Source organism: Podarcis vaucheri (assembly GCF_965113315.1).
Source record: "Podarcis vaucheri genome assembly, chromosome: 7".
Taxonomy (NCBI): Eukaryota; Metazoa; Chordata; class Lepidosauria; order Squamata; family Lacertidae; genus Podarcis; species Podarcis vaucheri.
The window spans coordinates 6,639,424-6,654,507 of NC_138765.1; the positions used below are offsets into that span (position 1 = coordinate 6,639,424).

The following is a 15,084-nucleotide window of genomic DNA, read 5'->3' on the forward strand; positions in this document are numbered from 1 at the left end:
AAGTTACATCATGAATATACTTTACACGTCATGAATACATTATGAAAAGGTGGGATTACATTAATTAGCATTTTTGGATGAGGGAGGGGGGATATGCGGAGCGGGAAATATACATAGATACACATTTATTGAGTACCGGTGGTGGCAAGACAATGGGCCAGGAATATACATCGTCTGTCACCTAGTATTGCCCGAAGGAAGGATTTGCAAAACTATCTGACAGGATTAAGAAGTTCCTGCGTACGTGACCTGCCGCTTTGGGGATTATGGAAGTAGGGACAGCATCATGGAGTCCAAGGGGAACTGAGTTGAATGGCACCGAGAACGAGCAGATCAGAACCACGGCTGATTTTATATCAATTTTTGAAGATTTCAGTGATTTCTAAGCCACTCTGTACTAGAGAGCAAAAGCAGAAACAGAGTGGATACATTGTAACAGGATTTTGACAGTATTACTTGAGAGATTATGGAGGACAGGGGAGGGGTGATGGAGTCCTAGAGAAATTGAGCAAATATATTGTAGTGAAGAAGACATTGCCCCCCCCCGTTCCGTATCAAAGACTTTTATAAAAAGACCAGAAAACTTTTTTATTAGGAATATTAGGAATGGATGCCCCCACAGATAAAAAGAATCTATTTCTCTACGCAACAACGGCAACCTGAACGGTCTACGCTCAGAAATGGAGAGAGAGAGAACAATATTGACAAAGGAGGAGTGGCAGATGAAATTGACGGAATATGTAGAATTAGCAAATTTAACTGATAGAATAAGAGAACAGGAAGATGGGAGCATTTAAGGAAGAGTGGGAAATGACTGCAGAATACCTGAAGAATTGTGTAAATCAGGTTAAGACATCAGCAGGTTAATGTAAATTCAGCAGTACTGTATAAAGTATCAAAGATATAGGGGGAGGGGAGAAATATGAATATGAGGGGGAAATTATAATATGTAGTCTTAGTTGATAAATAAATAGAACCAGGATGGAAGGAAAGTCAATGATTCAATGTATGGTTATAATTAATGTGAAACATTGTAATGAAAAATGATAAATAAAATTATTATTTTTTAAAGTCAGGGCGTTCTTGCCGCAGAATCCAACTCTTCCCAACCTGATAAATAAGATAGCTAACCATTAGCCAACCACCTTGAGTAATGTTTGCTCCGCAACAGATGGCAAGGCCCTCCCTCATCCCTTTGTGAAAGATTAAACGCTTTTATGACATCCGGAAAAGGATGGGCGAATTAACTCTCCAGTAGCCGAGTGGTGTCTCAAGGCAAAACGAAAACCGAAGAGTCTTATGACGCCTTGAAGACCAGCAAGAATTAGGAGGCATTGTTTAGTGACAAAGACATTTATATGGATCTAAGGCTAACCATTTTCTTAGCTGACAGCCTCCGTTTCGCCTGCAAATCCCCCAAACCAGTCCCTGTCAGCCTCTCCAGGACGGACTGGGAGAGACCCCCATCTGAAAAACCAGGAGATGCACTGCCAGTCAGTGGAGACAGCATTGTGCTAGATCAGATACCCCCATCGTTCAGCCTGGACACAGAGGTCCACCTTCGAGGGCCTTCTGGTGGTTCCCTCACTGCGAGAAGCCAAGTTACAGGGAACCAGGCAGAGGGCCTTCTCGGTGGTGGCACCCGCCCTGTGGAACACCCTCCCACCAGATGTCAAAGAGAAAAACAACTACCAGACTTTTAGAAGACATCTGAAGGCATCCCTGTTTAGTGAAGCTTTTAATGTTTGATGCATTACGGTATTTTAATATTCTGTTGGAAGCCGCTTGGAGTGGCTGGGGAAATCCAGCCAAATGGGCGGGGTATAAATAATAAATTATTATTATTATTATCAGGGGTGCCCAAACTTTTTTCAAAGAGGGCCAGATTTGATAAAGTGAACATGCGTGAGGGCCAACCAAAGTTGCTGAGCTTTTTTTAGGATTTTACCCCAGGACATATACTGCCACAGGGGCTAGATTTAATTGACCAGCGGGCTGGATTAGGCCCCCAAAACGGACTTTGGACATGCCTGTGCTAGAGGGACTAATGGCGTGACTCCGTAGAAGGTGTAGTCCGGTGCAGTGATGGCTGGTGACTGTTGGGATTGGCAGAGAGGCCAGGCAGAAGTTGAAGCCAGTGCCAACAACTGGAAAAACCAACTTACTCTCTCTCTTTTTAATTTATTTATAGATTTTTCACAAAAAAAGATGAACTTTACAAAATTTAACAGACCATAAATTACTTTATCTATTGGCTTCCCATCCCCGCTTCCATGGTTTCCATATTTACCCCTGAATGATGCATATTTCACATGCAGTCATACCTCGGGTTACAGATGCTTCAGGTTGCGTTATTCCGGGTTGCGGACCACCGAAACCCGGAAGGACTGGAACGGGTTACTTCTGGGTTTTGGCGGTCGCACATGCGCAGAAGCGCTAAATCGCACTTTGCACATGTGCAGGAGCGCTGAATTGCAACCCGTGCATGCGCAGACGCGCCGCTGCGGGTTGCGGACGCTGCGGGTTATGAATGTGCCTCCCACACAGATCACGTTCGCAACCCGAGCGTCCGCTGTATACTATTTGACACATCCATTTTGACCTATTTAACCCTGTCGCTCATATTTCAAGCCCTGCTCGCGTTTTCACGTTGCTGTGGTAGTTCTTTAAATGCTCAGTAAAAGGCCTCCAGTCCTTGATGGATTTCCCTTCGTTTTGGTCTCCAATCTTGCTGGTTCCGTACACTCCATGCTTTTCAAAAGCTGTTCTTCCTTTCCTGGAACCTCCTCTTCTTCCCCTCTTTGGACGTAGTGTTTGGGCTGCCCCCGTTATATACAAAAACCAACTCATTCTACTTTTGCCCCCGTCTTCCTCTCCGCCGAGTTTTACGGGGGCAATACTGAGATTACAAAAGAGGAAGCCAACAGGGAAGGCTAGTTGAAAATAAGAAAGCCAGTGTATACCCATTTGTGGAAGCCGTTGGCTGATAACAGGCCGAGATGGGTAGGGCAGGGACCCCTTTGTCCTACGTGACCACAGTCCTGATAAAATCAGTTTGGAAAACTGCACAGTCCTTGTACCCGAGTCAGGAAGTGGAACGGTTCTGGTTTGAGCCAACCTGGGAGGGGCAACCCCTTGGCTCATCGCTTTCCTCTGCCTCTATATAAACCAACCCAAGTCCACGACTCACCTGCCGTTGATCTCAGCTATGGCTTCCTCCGGAATCACTATCTGCCTGGAGAAGGATGATGCCAAGTCAGTTGCCCAAGTCCTGCCCTACGGGGAGCAGGACTATGGGGAGCTGAAGCGCCGGTGTCTCCAGCAGGGATCGCTCTTCGTCGACCCCGACTTCAAACCCAGCCCGGAGTCGCTTGGATACAATAAGCTGGGACCTGGCTCCAAGAAAGCCCAGGGGGTGGTTTGGCAGAGGCCAAAGGTGAGTCAAAACAAAGACATTCTCCTTTTACATCCAGTTCACTGATTATCAGTAGTTCCCGAAAGAAGCAAGCAGTGTACAACAGTCAGTCTGTTGAGTGTTTTGGGGATGCTAGCATCTTGGGAGGGGGGAGGGAGTAATATAGGTGTTATATATTTTTTGGGGGGGACCCCTAAACCCTAGAAATTAATAAATGGTATGGTTTTGTTGGCTTGGGATGTGAAGGGAGAAATAGAAGCCGCAGAGGAATTCCTGAGCTGAGCAAAACTGCTCAGCTTGCAGACTTAACATGCAGAATAAGAGAACAAGAAGCACATACATTTAGAGAAGACTGGACAACGTTTACTGAATATATGGGAAATAATTGTGTCGCTGAAAATGTTGGCAGCGTTCAGATAAGTTCAACAGTGTAAATAAGTTTTGATGGGTGTAATAATGGAATATTGAATGGTATAGCTTTTGTAAAATATGCAGGGATTTATGATATATAACATGAACTTTGGAAAGAGAAGAAGGGAAGTCAATGATATTTCAAGGATGTAAAACTGAGTATTTTAAATTGTAAAATTTAATAAAAATTACATACAAAAAAATAAGGGAATTCCTGTGCCACCTTATGCAAAACGACCCAGCCAAGCTAGAGCCATTAAGAAAACAGAGGTGTGAACAGAGGCAGGGGTTTGGAAAGTTGTCAGGGTAACTGTGTGTTTGAGGCGACAGGAAAAGGGAGTCCGGCAGCAAGGAGTGCTGGGGGAAGAAGGGGGGGAGAAAGACTGGCATCCATCTTGGGCAGGTTGGCTGCAGAGCTGATGGGGAGAGGTACCTTGGACCGTGCTGTAAGATCTGAACTCCCTCCATGCAGACTGAAGGTGTAAATCAGTGAATAAACCATCTTTCTTAAAGCTATGACAGTTTCTGCTATGTCTCAATTCTAGAAAGGAACATATAGACCCCATGGGCTCTTGCCACCGCTTGGCAGAGAGGAGGGGAGGCATATTATTATTATTATTATTATTATTATTATTGCTATTATTTATTTGTACCCCGCCCATCTGGCTGGGTTTCTCTACAAAGACCAAAAATACACTAAGATGTCACACATTAAAAACTTCCCTGAAAAGGGCTGCCTTCAGATGTCTTCTAAATGTCAGGTAGTTGTTTATCTCTTTGACATCTGATGGGAGGGCGTTCCACAGGGAGGGCGCCACCACCAAGAAGGCCCTCTGCCTGGTTCCCTGTAGCTTTGCTTCTCGCAGGGAGGGAACCACCAGAAGGCCCTCGGCGCTGGACCCAACTTTTCTAACATGTGGAAAGCCAGGTTTACACCTCCAGCTCACCTGGTGGGCTGGGGATTTCTTAGAATGAAAGCCCTGAGTGCATTCCAAGCCAAGGAATTGTCTCTCAGGTACCAGAACTGGACACAGTCCCTGCACACAAAAGCCCATTCCTCCTGGTTGCGCCAAGGTTTGTTTGTTTCAGCAGCCTGTTATTGCAGAAGTAGGTCATGGAAACAACTTTTCCGTGTTGTCTTTGCAGGACATCTGCAAGCCCAAATTGCCCTGCTTTATCTGTGAAGGAATGAACCGTACAGACGTCCGCCAGGGGAAACTGGGTAATGTGTCATATGTTTGCCTTCTCTGTAGCTTATTGCTTTGCTGTTAAATTTTGCTCCCTGCTTTCTGGCCTGACTTTTGCGCCTTCGACAGCGGAAACTCTCACCTGTATGACTACAACTTTGCGGAGTGGGGAGAAAGCATCAACTTTTGCATTTCTGATGCAGATTTAGAGAATTAAACAGCCGAGCGTCTCTGCTAGGAAAAGACTCAGCCTCACACCACTTCTTCTCTGGCGATCACTCGTAGCTGAGTAAGATTGTCTTCCATAAACACAGTTTTAACAATGAATCCGTAGTGACTGTGGAGGCCATTTCTGGATCCACATGTCCTTCCACAGTGGGGACATTCTATTTCATTAGAGCATGGGTAGGCAAACTAAGGCCCGGGGGCCAGATCCGGCCCAATCGCCTTCTAAATCCGGCCCGCAGACAGTTCGGGTATCAGCGTGTTTTTACATGAGTAGAATGTGTCCTTTTATTTAAAATGCATCTCTGAGTTATTTGTGAGGCATAGGAATGCATTCATTATTTATTTCAAAATATAGTTTGCTCCTCCAAGGTCTGAGGGACAATGGACAGGCCCCCTGCTGAAAAAGTTTGCTGACCCCTGCATTAGAGGTTTGTTGATATAAAAAGGTAAAGGGACCCCTGACCATTAGGTCCAGTCGTGGCCGACTCTGGGGTTGTGGCGCTCATCTTGCTTTATTGGCCGAGGGAGCCGGCGTACAGCTTTCGGGTCATGTGGCCAGCAGGACTAAGCCGCTTCTGGCGAACCAGAGCAACGCAAGGAAACGCCGTTTACCTTCCCACCAGAGCGGTACCTATTTATCTACTTGCACTTTGAGGTACTTTCGAATTGCTAGGTTGGCAGGAGCTGGGACCGAACAACAGGAGCTCACCCTGTTGCGGGGATTCGAACCGCCAACCTTCTGACCGGCAAGTCCTAGGCTCTGTGGTTTAACCCACAGCGCCATAGTCATTCATTAATTTTGAGTTGCCACCCTTTTCTGTTGGCGCTGCCCCTGTGCCTTCGGTGGCAGCCTGGCATACCGAAATTTAGAATGAGCATGATTTCATCCTCTCTGTGATCCTCTTCATTATAGTCAAACTCACATGAGTAAAGCTGTCTTTCTACTTGCTAAATTTGTGCATGCCAAGAATGGTTAAAAAAAGGCAAGTTTAATTGGCTGCCTGATGTTACATCTTTACCACAAATGTAAACTAGCTAAATGGAAGTAAACCAGCTTAATGGATGTGGCTTCCCTCAGGGAACCCTGGGATTTGTAGTTCCAGGACAGGGCTAGCAGTCCTTGCAAGTATCGTCTTCACAAAACCACCATTTCTAGAATGCCGTTATCAATTAACATTTAACAACTAGTTTATGTCTGGGGTGTAGAAAGCAGCTTCGCTGTACAAACATGGGAAGGTTTCAAAACTCTTTGTTCCTTATCAATCCTACAACTAGTGATAACCCAAATTATTACAGAGCTGCTATTTGTTTTCTTCCTGCTGCTGTGACTTTTACAGCAGTCCGACAGTCAGGAATTCAGTAGGTGAAGCTTTCTCTAGCGTCGTCGTGATGACAAATCCTTCATCACGTGCTTTGTGTATCTAGTTGCTGTTAAACACACAACAAAAATGGTGACCAATTGGTATTATTTTCCATGCTGTGTATAATCCACAAAAAATTCTACACCAAGAAGCCCCACATTATGTTGAACAGAATCCATAAAATCAAATAATTCACATTAGGAATGGACAAATCTTTCCATTGTGGCTTCTCTCTGTTTTGCATTTTTATCATCTTAAATTCAGTTTGCCACATTTCTGCATTGGCTAGTGATTTATTTATTTTGGAATTTCCTCGCAAAAAAATTTGCCACAATTTCAGTGTTCATTTCTCCTACTGTAGATTTTTATATGAAATTTTGCCCAGTATACACGTTTTTGCAAGCCATTTCCCCCTCCTGAAGCAATTCATTTTTGTGCACACTTTCCATTCTTGCAAAATTCAGAGAACTACGAATTCTGAAGGTATTTGGGGCCATGGGAATGATGCACATTAAACCAAATTTCTCTTCTGTTCCCAATTCAGATAAGCAGTTGAATTCCTTGCTTGTAGAGTGAACAGGCAGGTGTTCCCTGGGCTACACACATACCATAAATTTAAAGCACATGGCTTTAGTGCCATGTGGTTCTGTGAGGGGCTGAGCTTCAGTTTCTGGAATTCTTCGCAGGGGGAGTCATATGTACCGTACATCCTACTCGATGTACGAACTTGCCCTGATCTCTGTGTCATCCACATTAAATTAAGCTGGTATGGATGCTGCCTTCTATAGAATCCTGAGAAGTTGTGCATCTATTTTCTGGAGCATTTGGTCTTTCAAACAGTGTAGAAATAAATAAATAGCAACCATCTTCTTTCTACCTCTGACAGGCGACTGCTGGTTCCTGGCAGCAGCAGCATCCCTCACATTGTACCCACATCTCCTGCACAGGGTGGTCCCACAGAGTCAAAGTTTTGAGACTGCAGACTATGCTGGCATCTTCCACTTCCAGGTGACTTTCATTACATCCCCTCCAGGAGGTCCAATCAGCTCCCTGGTCAAGGCTTCTTCCCATCACTGCTACCCTTGTACTTTGCTGGGTGAAAACAAAGCCCAGGCAAAGCCATTTCCTAGCATGAAGGTGCAGGGATTGCAGAATATACAGTGTCAGAATTGAATCCTGGAGGCTTTCAAATGTAACCAGCTGCCGTGGCCCTCCAGGTGTCATTCGACTACAAAACCCATCATCCTTTTTCAAATAACTAATTGAATAATTTTTATTAGTTTTTGAATTTTAACAAATGCACCCAAATTATTTAAATTTAATACATTTTTTCAAACGTAATTAGGTTTCCCACTCCCGTTGCAAGCATAGGTAAAGGTAAAGGGACCCCTGACCATTAGGTCCAGTCGTGGCCGACTCTGGGGTTGCAGCGCTCATCTCGCTTTATTGGCCGAGGGAACCAGCGTACAGCTTCCAGGTCATGTGGCCAGCATGACTGAGCCACTTCTGGCAAACCAGAGCAGCACACAGAAATGCCGTTTACCTTCCCACTGGAGTGGTACCTATTTATCTACTTGCACTTTGATGTGCTTTCGAACTGCTAGGTTGGCAGGAGCAGGGACCGAGCAACAGGAACTCACCCCGTCACAGGGATTCGAACCGCCGACCTTCTGATCAGCAAGCCCTAGGCTCTGTGGTTTAACCCACAGCACCACCCGTGTCCTTCCGTTGCAAGTCCATTAAATTCCTGGTGTTACCACTTCATTCTTCTTTGATCACCTTCTCAATCTTCTCCTAGTTTTAATCCATTTTCATAGCCAGCCGGTTTTGTTACCTTGCAATCAGCACCGCTGTTATTACAACATCCATCATCCTTGACCATTGGCTATGCTGACTGTGGCTGATGGGAGTTGTAGTCCAACAACATCTGGAGGGCAGGCAAAGAACAGTGGTTCTCCTAATCAAAAGCATCTCATTCTCATTCATTTCCCTCCCACCCACCCGCTTCCTAGTTCTGGCAGTATGGGCAGTGGGTAGATGTCGTGGTGGATGACTTTCTGCCCACTGTGAATGGAAAGTTGATTTTCGTGCACTCAGAAGAGAAGGATGAGTTCTGGATGCCTTTGTTGGAGAAAGCCTACGCCAAGTGAGTGGAACACCAGCTATTTAATTCACTGCTTAATTTGGGCATTGTCGGGAGCCGGAGTCAAGCATAGGCCAGCGATAAAGTCAACTATTGATTCAAGAAACTAAGACAGCGCAGGCCTGGTGACCCCAGCAGCTCAGTAGGTTTTGCCCAAATGCAGCAGCTATAAGGATAGAAGGTCCCTGCCTTCCCACAGGTGCCTAAGAACCCTCCCCTGCAGGGCTTTTACCAAGCAGTTGCAGACTGCGTCTGTGCACAACCAATCTCTGCTCTTCCTTTTTCATTTCTCTGTGTGTTCCAAGAGACGGGGCGGGGGGGAAGGGAGCTGGTCGCAGCAGAAGGGGGAGGCTCCCTGGATTCTTCAGCTCATAGCTGTCAACCGTCCCTTATTTGGCAGGACAGTCTCTTATCCCAGTGCCGTGTCCCGCTGCTGTCCCTTATTGATGATGTCCCTTAAATTTCCCGGGTTTCAAAGGAAGCAGCTCCTCTCCCTCCCTGCCTGCCGGCCAGGGCGGAGGGAGGCTCCAACTGTGTTGCTTGGCTGCATTGCTCACCCAATAAGGGGTCTAAGAACGACTGGGGGGGTGGAGCTTGCATGCCTTGTGCCAATCAAATCGGCCGCCTTGCCTGGGGACTCGCCTTTGCTCAGCGCTTCCCAGCGGAGAGGTGACGGTGGTTTTCCTTGCTGCATCCCCTTTGCCGGGTTGCTGCGCTGTGGGAACCACCGCTTGAGGCTTCGTTTGGCTGCTGGCTGGGCTTTCTGCCTTTGGCTTTGAGGGGCTCAGAAGTTGAACATACCTGTGTTCGGAAAATCCCTTATTTTGGCTGCTGATCCCTTATTTTCGAGGCTGCTGGTCCCTTATTTTCAAATCTGTAAGCTTCAGCTGCCTCTTGGCCCCCCTCCTCTCCAGCCTCTGCTACTGCCTCTGCTTCTGGACTGCTCTCTGCCACAGACTCTCCCCGCTCACTAAGCCCTGTCTCTTCAGCTTCTGACACCTCCTCCTCCCAGTCTTCTCCCTCTTCTCCCTCTGACCACTCATCGTCGTCCCACCACCAATCCCTGGGCTCTGAGTTTTCTTCCCTTGGGGGTTCTCCAGCTGGTGCCTTCCACCACTCCTCTGCATTTGGCCAGTCCATGACAGTTGAGGCCTTCCAGCTGTTGTCGGACTACAGTTCCCATTACCCCTCTGCATTGGCCACACAGCCTGGGCTGATGGGTCCTGGAGTCCAACAACATCCAGCGGAGCAGCAATGAGGGTCCTCCAGGTGTTGGCAAGCTCCCTTTCTCACTAGCCTTTGACAGCACAGCCATAACTCTCTACAGCTGATGAGAGTTGTAGTCAAGCAATACCCATAGGTCCACAGGTTCCCCACCTTTAACTAGACTAGGGCTGGGCAATATCTGGTTTTCAACTTCGTGATATATGGCTGGCTAAACACGGTGATATACCCAGGCCCGGATTTAGATTTGATGAGGCCCCAAGCTACTGAAGGTAATGGGGCCCTTTATATGTCCAGCTGTCCTTTGTCAACAACAAACTGCCGCTGTTTTTTGTGTTCAATATATGCTATATGGTAATTTATGGACCTACTAGGTCCATACACAACACAAAACACTGTTGCTGTATGTAGGTGTTATTTTATCTTGTATTTTGGAAACGTACATCCAGGTGTGTGTTTTTTCTTTAGTTTTTTTGGGGGCCCCCAAGAGAGTGGAGTCCTAAGCTATAGCTCGGTATATCATATACTGATATATCACAATGTCTGAAATAAGGATGGAGCTATGTAGAGGCATTGGCTGACTTCACAGTTTCCCCCGCATTGTGATTTTTGCATAGCAAACACACACACACACACACACACACACACACACACACACACACGATTCTCAATATATGGCCCAGGCAAAATTTTTGAAACCGATCTCACAATATGGAATTCAAACCAGTTTGGGACGACATATCAACATATCGCCCAGCCTTAAGCTAGACCCTCATCTAACCAACTTTAAAAATCTAAATACAGTGGTGCCTCGCAAGACGAAAAGAATCCGTTCTGTGATTCTCTTCGTCTTGTGGTTTTTTCCGTCTTGCAAAGCAAGCCCATTGAAGGATTAGCGGATTAGTGCTATTAGCGGCTTTTAGAGGCTTTTAGCGGCTTATCTGCTGATCTGATCGCTTAGCGGCTTAGAAAAAAGGGGGGAGAAAAAAAACAGCAGGAACTCGCAAGACATTGTCGTCTTGCGAAGCAAACCCATAGGAGATTCGTTTTGCGAAGCACCTCCAAAACGGAAAACTCTTTCGTCTAGCGAGTTTTCCATCTTGCAAGGAATTCGTCTTGCGGGGCACCACTGTACAGTCATACCTCGGGTTAAAGTTGCTTCAGGTTGAACGTTTTTGCATCCAGAGGTACCACTGTACAAAGAGTTGTCATTCCATAGTCTCCAACTGTCCTGAAAATGTTGGGGCTGTTGCGAAACCCTTAAGCCACTGCAGCTTCTCAGTATGCAACACTGAAAGCAGGGAAGAGCAGGAGCAGGGAGAGAGGAGACAGTGACCCAGCCTTGCATGTTGGCACAGTGGGACCTGTGGGGAGGGGAGGAGAGGGGTCCGGGTGCCAACCTCTGCTGCCTCCTCAGCTCTGCCAGACGGTACCACTCAACGCATCCACTCAATGGTGATGGCGGCAGCAGGAGCGGCCTGGGGGGCCTGCCTTGTTCACTGGGGCCTTTTGGAGGTCACATCTGCCAACCATAGAGACTACGTTGCTGGCACAGAAGGGCTGCCTTGCAAACATCTGGCGCAGGTGCCTCCTCTGATGCCCAAGGCGGGTTGATGGAAACCTCACAATTTTACCACATGTAACCAAGACGTTTTGCTGGCACTGTATTGTTGCACACTCCTCTTGGTAACAGCTGTTGGGGCAACTCTGCCAGCTCTACCCTTTCCCCATATTCCATGGGCAGTGTGCCTATATATGGGGCACGAGGTTGGGGGGCGCCCACCCACACCGAAGTAGAACAGAATGCCTCCATTTTCATCTGAGGAATGTTGGAGGTTGTCTCAGGACCGAAAAACGTGTGGCATTGAGAAGACAACTGCATCTTTTTCTTAAGAGAAAAATGGTCTAATTTAGTGCAAGGCAGATTCCTGTGTTCATTCTTCTGCTCTTCAATCTGTATTTTTACTCCCGCCTTTTCCTTCCTGCAAAGGCTGAATGGCTCCTACGAAGGTATAAGTCTGGGAATGATGAATGAAGCCTTTGTGGACTTCACTGGAGGAGTTGGGACCATCTTTCTGCTAAAGACACCTAACCCAGAGCTTTTCAAGATCATTCGAGAGGCGCTGAAGAGGCGCTCTATGATGGGAGCGAGCATTATGGTAGGTGCAGGGGGGGCACTCATTTAAGGGGGTTGCAGCGCTTAGTGTCATCGGCACACCCATCTCCCCAAATCCCTGGCAATATCTTCTCAGCGGCTTCAGTGGCGAAACCAAGCTGTGGGTCAGCTGAGACCCCCAAACCTCTCTTGAGCCAGACCCAGCACCCGATACTAGCTCTCCATCTTGATTGGTGAAAGTTCAGGTCCAAAAACATCGGGAGTGGGGACTGAAAGTTTTAGATACAGTCGTACCTTGGTTTCCGAACAGCTTAGTTCTTGAATGTTTTGGCTCCCGAATGCCGCAAACCCGGAAGTGAGTGTTTCGGTTCGCGAACTACCGTATTTTTCGCCCCATAAGACGCACTTCCCCCCTCCAAAAATGAAGGGGAAATCGGGGTGCGTCTTATGGGGCGAATGCCTGCAAGCCTCGCACGCCCGGCAGGAGGTCCCACCGGGTGCGCGAGGCTTGGGGCGGCAGCCTGTCGCCCGAAGCACGGGGAGCCCTGGGAGGGCTCTCCCTGCTTCGGGCGAGTGTCTGCAAGCCTTGCGCACCCGGCAGGAGGTCCCACCGGGTGCGCGAGGCTTGGGGCGGCAGCGGACTGCTTGCGCGCACCTAGAAGCTTGGGGCGCGTTGAGCTCAGCACGCCCCAAGCTCCTGGTGTAGCGCAGGGGTCCGCTAGCCCTGGGAGAGCCCCGCGGCTCTCCCAGGGCTAGCGGACTGCTTGCCGGCACGCAGAAGCTTGGGGCGCGCTGACCTCAGCTCGCCCCAAGCTTCTGGATTAGCGCAGGGGTCCGCTAGCCCTGGGAGAGGCGCCCGGCTCTCCCACGCTAGCGGAGACCTTGCCGGCACGCAGAAGCTTGGGGCGCGCTGAGCTCCGCACGCCCCAAGCTCCTGGTGTAGCGCAGCGCACCTGGGGGGGGGAATAAAATTTTTTTCCTTTATTTCCCCCCCAAAAAACTAGGTGCGTCTTATGGGCCGGTGCGTCTTATGGGGCGAAAAATACGGTATTTTTGGAAGCCGAACGTCCGACAGGGCTTCCACGGCTTCCGATTGGCTGCAGGAGCTTCCTTAGATCCAAGCAGGCATAAAATATTGCTCTCTAATGCCATGTTCCCTCTTGGTTTCCTTCAATGTCACATCTCTCCTAACCTCTCTGCTCTAACCTCTGGCTTTATCTGTTGAGGGAGGGGCCCCCCAGTCCTTTAATCCTTTGTTCTCTTAATGGCCTGTCACCCTGGAGTCTAGCCTTTTAACACTTCATAGAATCATAGAATCATAGAGTTGGAAGAGACCACAAGGGCCATCGAGTCCAACCCCCTGCCAAGCAGGAAACACCATCAGAGCACTCCTGACATATGGTTGTCAAGCCTCTGCTTAAAGACCTCCAAAGTAGGAGACTCCACCACACTCCTTGGCAGCAAATTCCACTGTCCAACAGCTCTTACTGTCAGGAAGTTCTTCCTAATGTTTAGGTGGAATCTTCTTTCTTGTAGTTTGGAACCATTGCTCCGTGTCCGCTTCTCTGGAGCAGCAGAAAACAACCTTTCTCCCTCCTCTATGTGACATCCTTTTATATATTTGAACATGGCTATCATATCCCCCCTTAACCTCCTCTTCTCCAGGCTAAACATGCCCAGCTCCCTTAGCCGTTCCTCATAAGGCATCGTTTCCAGGCCTTTGACCATTTTGGTTGCCCTCCTCTGGACACGTTCCAGTTTGTCAGTGTCCTTCTTGTACTGTGGTGCCCAGAACTGGACACAGTACTCCAGGTGAGGTCTGACCAGAGCAGAATACAGTGGCACTATTACTTCCCTTGATCTAGATGCTATACTCCTATTGATGCAGCCCAGAATTGCATTGGCTTTTTTAGCTGCCGCGTCACTTGCTGAATCCAGGAGTTCGAAGCATCTAGCACTCAGCCGAACACCCCAAGCCTTCATTAAATTCTAACTCTTACCAGATCTAGGAGTCTGGCACCCACAAACTCGTAACTCTAGGGAAAGACCTGCAGGATCAGGCCGAAGGGGATCTAGTCCGGCATCCTGTTCTCACAGTGACCTACCAGATGCTTATGGGATACTTTCAAGCAGGAGCCGAGTGCCACAACCTTTTCCTCACTTGTGAATCTCATCAACTGGTATTCAGAGACATATTCAAGGCTATTGACAAATTGGGGGTGGGAAGGAGTTAGTCACCCAATTGTTCTGGGTGATGGTGTGGGTCTGACTGTGCTGTCCATCCTGATTTTCTTCAGGCTAGTGGTCCTGAGGAGACTGAACTAGAAACCCCAGAGAAACTGCTCAAAGGACATGCCTATTCCATCACCGGATTCCGCAAGGTATGTCTTGGCAGATTCCAGACCAGCCTCTTCCAGGGGCATTGAAGGCTAAAGGCTGAGATATTTTGTACCAGTGTGGATCGCCTCCCTCCTTTCTCCTTTCCCGCTGCTGCTGCTGCTGCTGCTGCTGCTGCTGCTGTTGTTAGAAGAGCTTTTCTTACAGGGCAGCTTTTCATTTCATAATTGGCCTAAATTTATATCTATCTATCTATCTGGGACGTGGGTGGTGCTGTGGGTTAAACCACAGAGCCTAGGACTTGCCGATCAGAAGGTCGGCGGTTCGTATCCCCGCGATGGGGTGAGCTCCCTTTGCTCCTGCCAGCCTAGCAGTTCAAAAGCACATCAAAGTGCAAGTAGATAAATAGGTACCGCTCCGGCGGGAAGGTAAACGGCGTTTCCGTGTGCTGCTCTGGTTCGCCAGAAGCGGCTTAGTCATGCTGGCCACATGACCCAGAAGCTGTAAGCCGGCTCTCTTGGCCAGTAAAGCGAGATGAGCACCGCAACCCCAGAGTCATCTGCAACTGAACCTAATGGTCAGGGGGTACCTTTACCTTTACCTTTACTATCTATCTATCTATCTATCTATCTATCTATCTATCTATCTATCTATCTATCTAT

General features: G+C 48.0%; 1 protein-coding gene across 1 annotated transcript in view; it reads left to right on the forward strand.

The window, feature by feature from the left end:
- Nucleotides 1-3,174: 3,174 nt before the first annotated feature.
- The window catches only part of CAPN12 (calpain 12), a 32,342-nt gene continuing 20,432 nt past the window's right edge, over nt 3,175-15,084 (forward strand). Inside the window, exons 1-6 of the mRNA XM_082232523.1 lie at nt 3,175-3,436; nt 4,973-5,048; nt 7,489-7,610; nt 8,615-8,748; nt 11,960-12,128; nt 14,383-14,466. Of these exons, the coding sequence (XP_082088649.1) occupies nt 3,209-3,436; nt 4,973-5,048; nt 7,489-7,610; nt 8,615-8,748; nt 11,960-12,128; nt 14,383-14,466 (813 nt within the window). The 5' untranslated portion in view covers nt 3,175-3,208. The remainder of the gene's footprint in view (nt 3,437-4,972; nt 5,049-7,488; nt 7,611-8,614; nt 8,749-11,959; nt 12,129-14,382; nt 14,467-15,084) is intronic.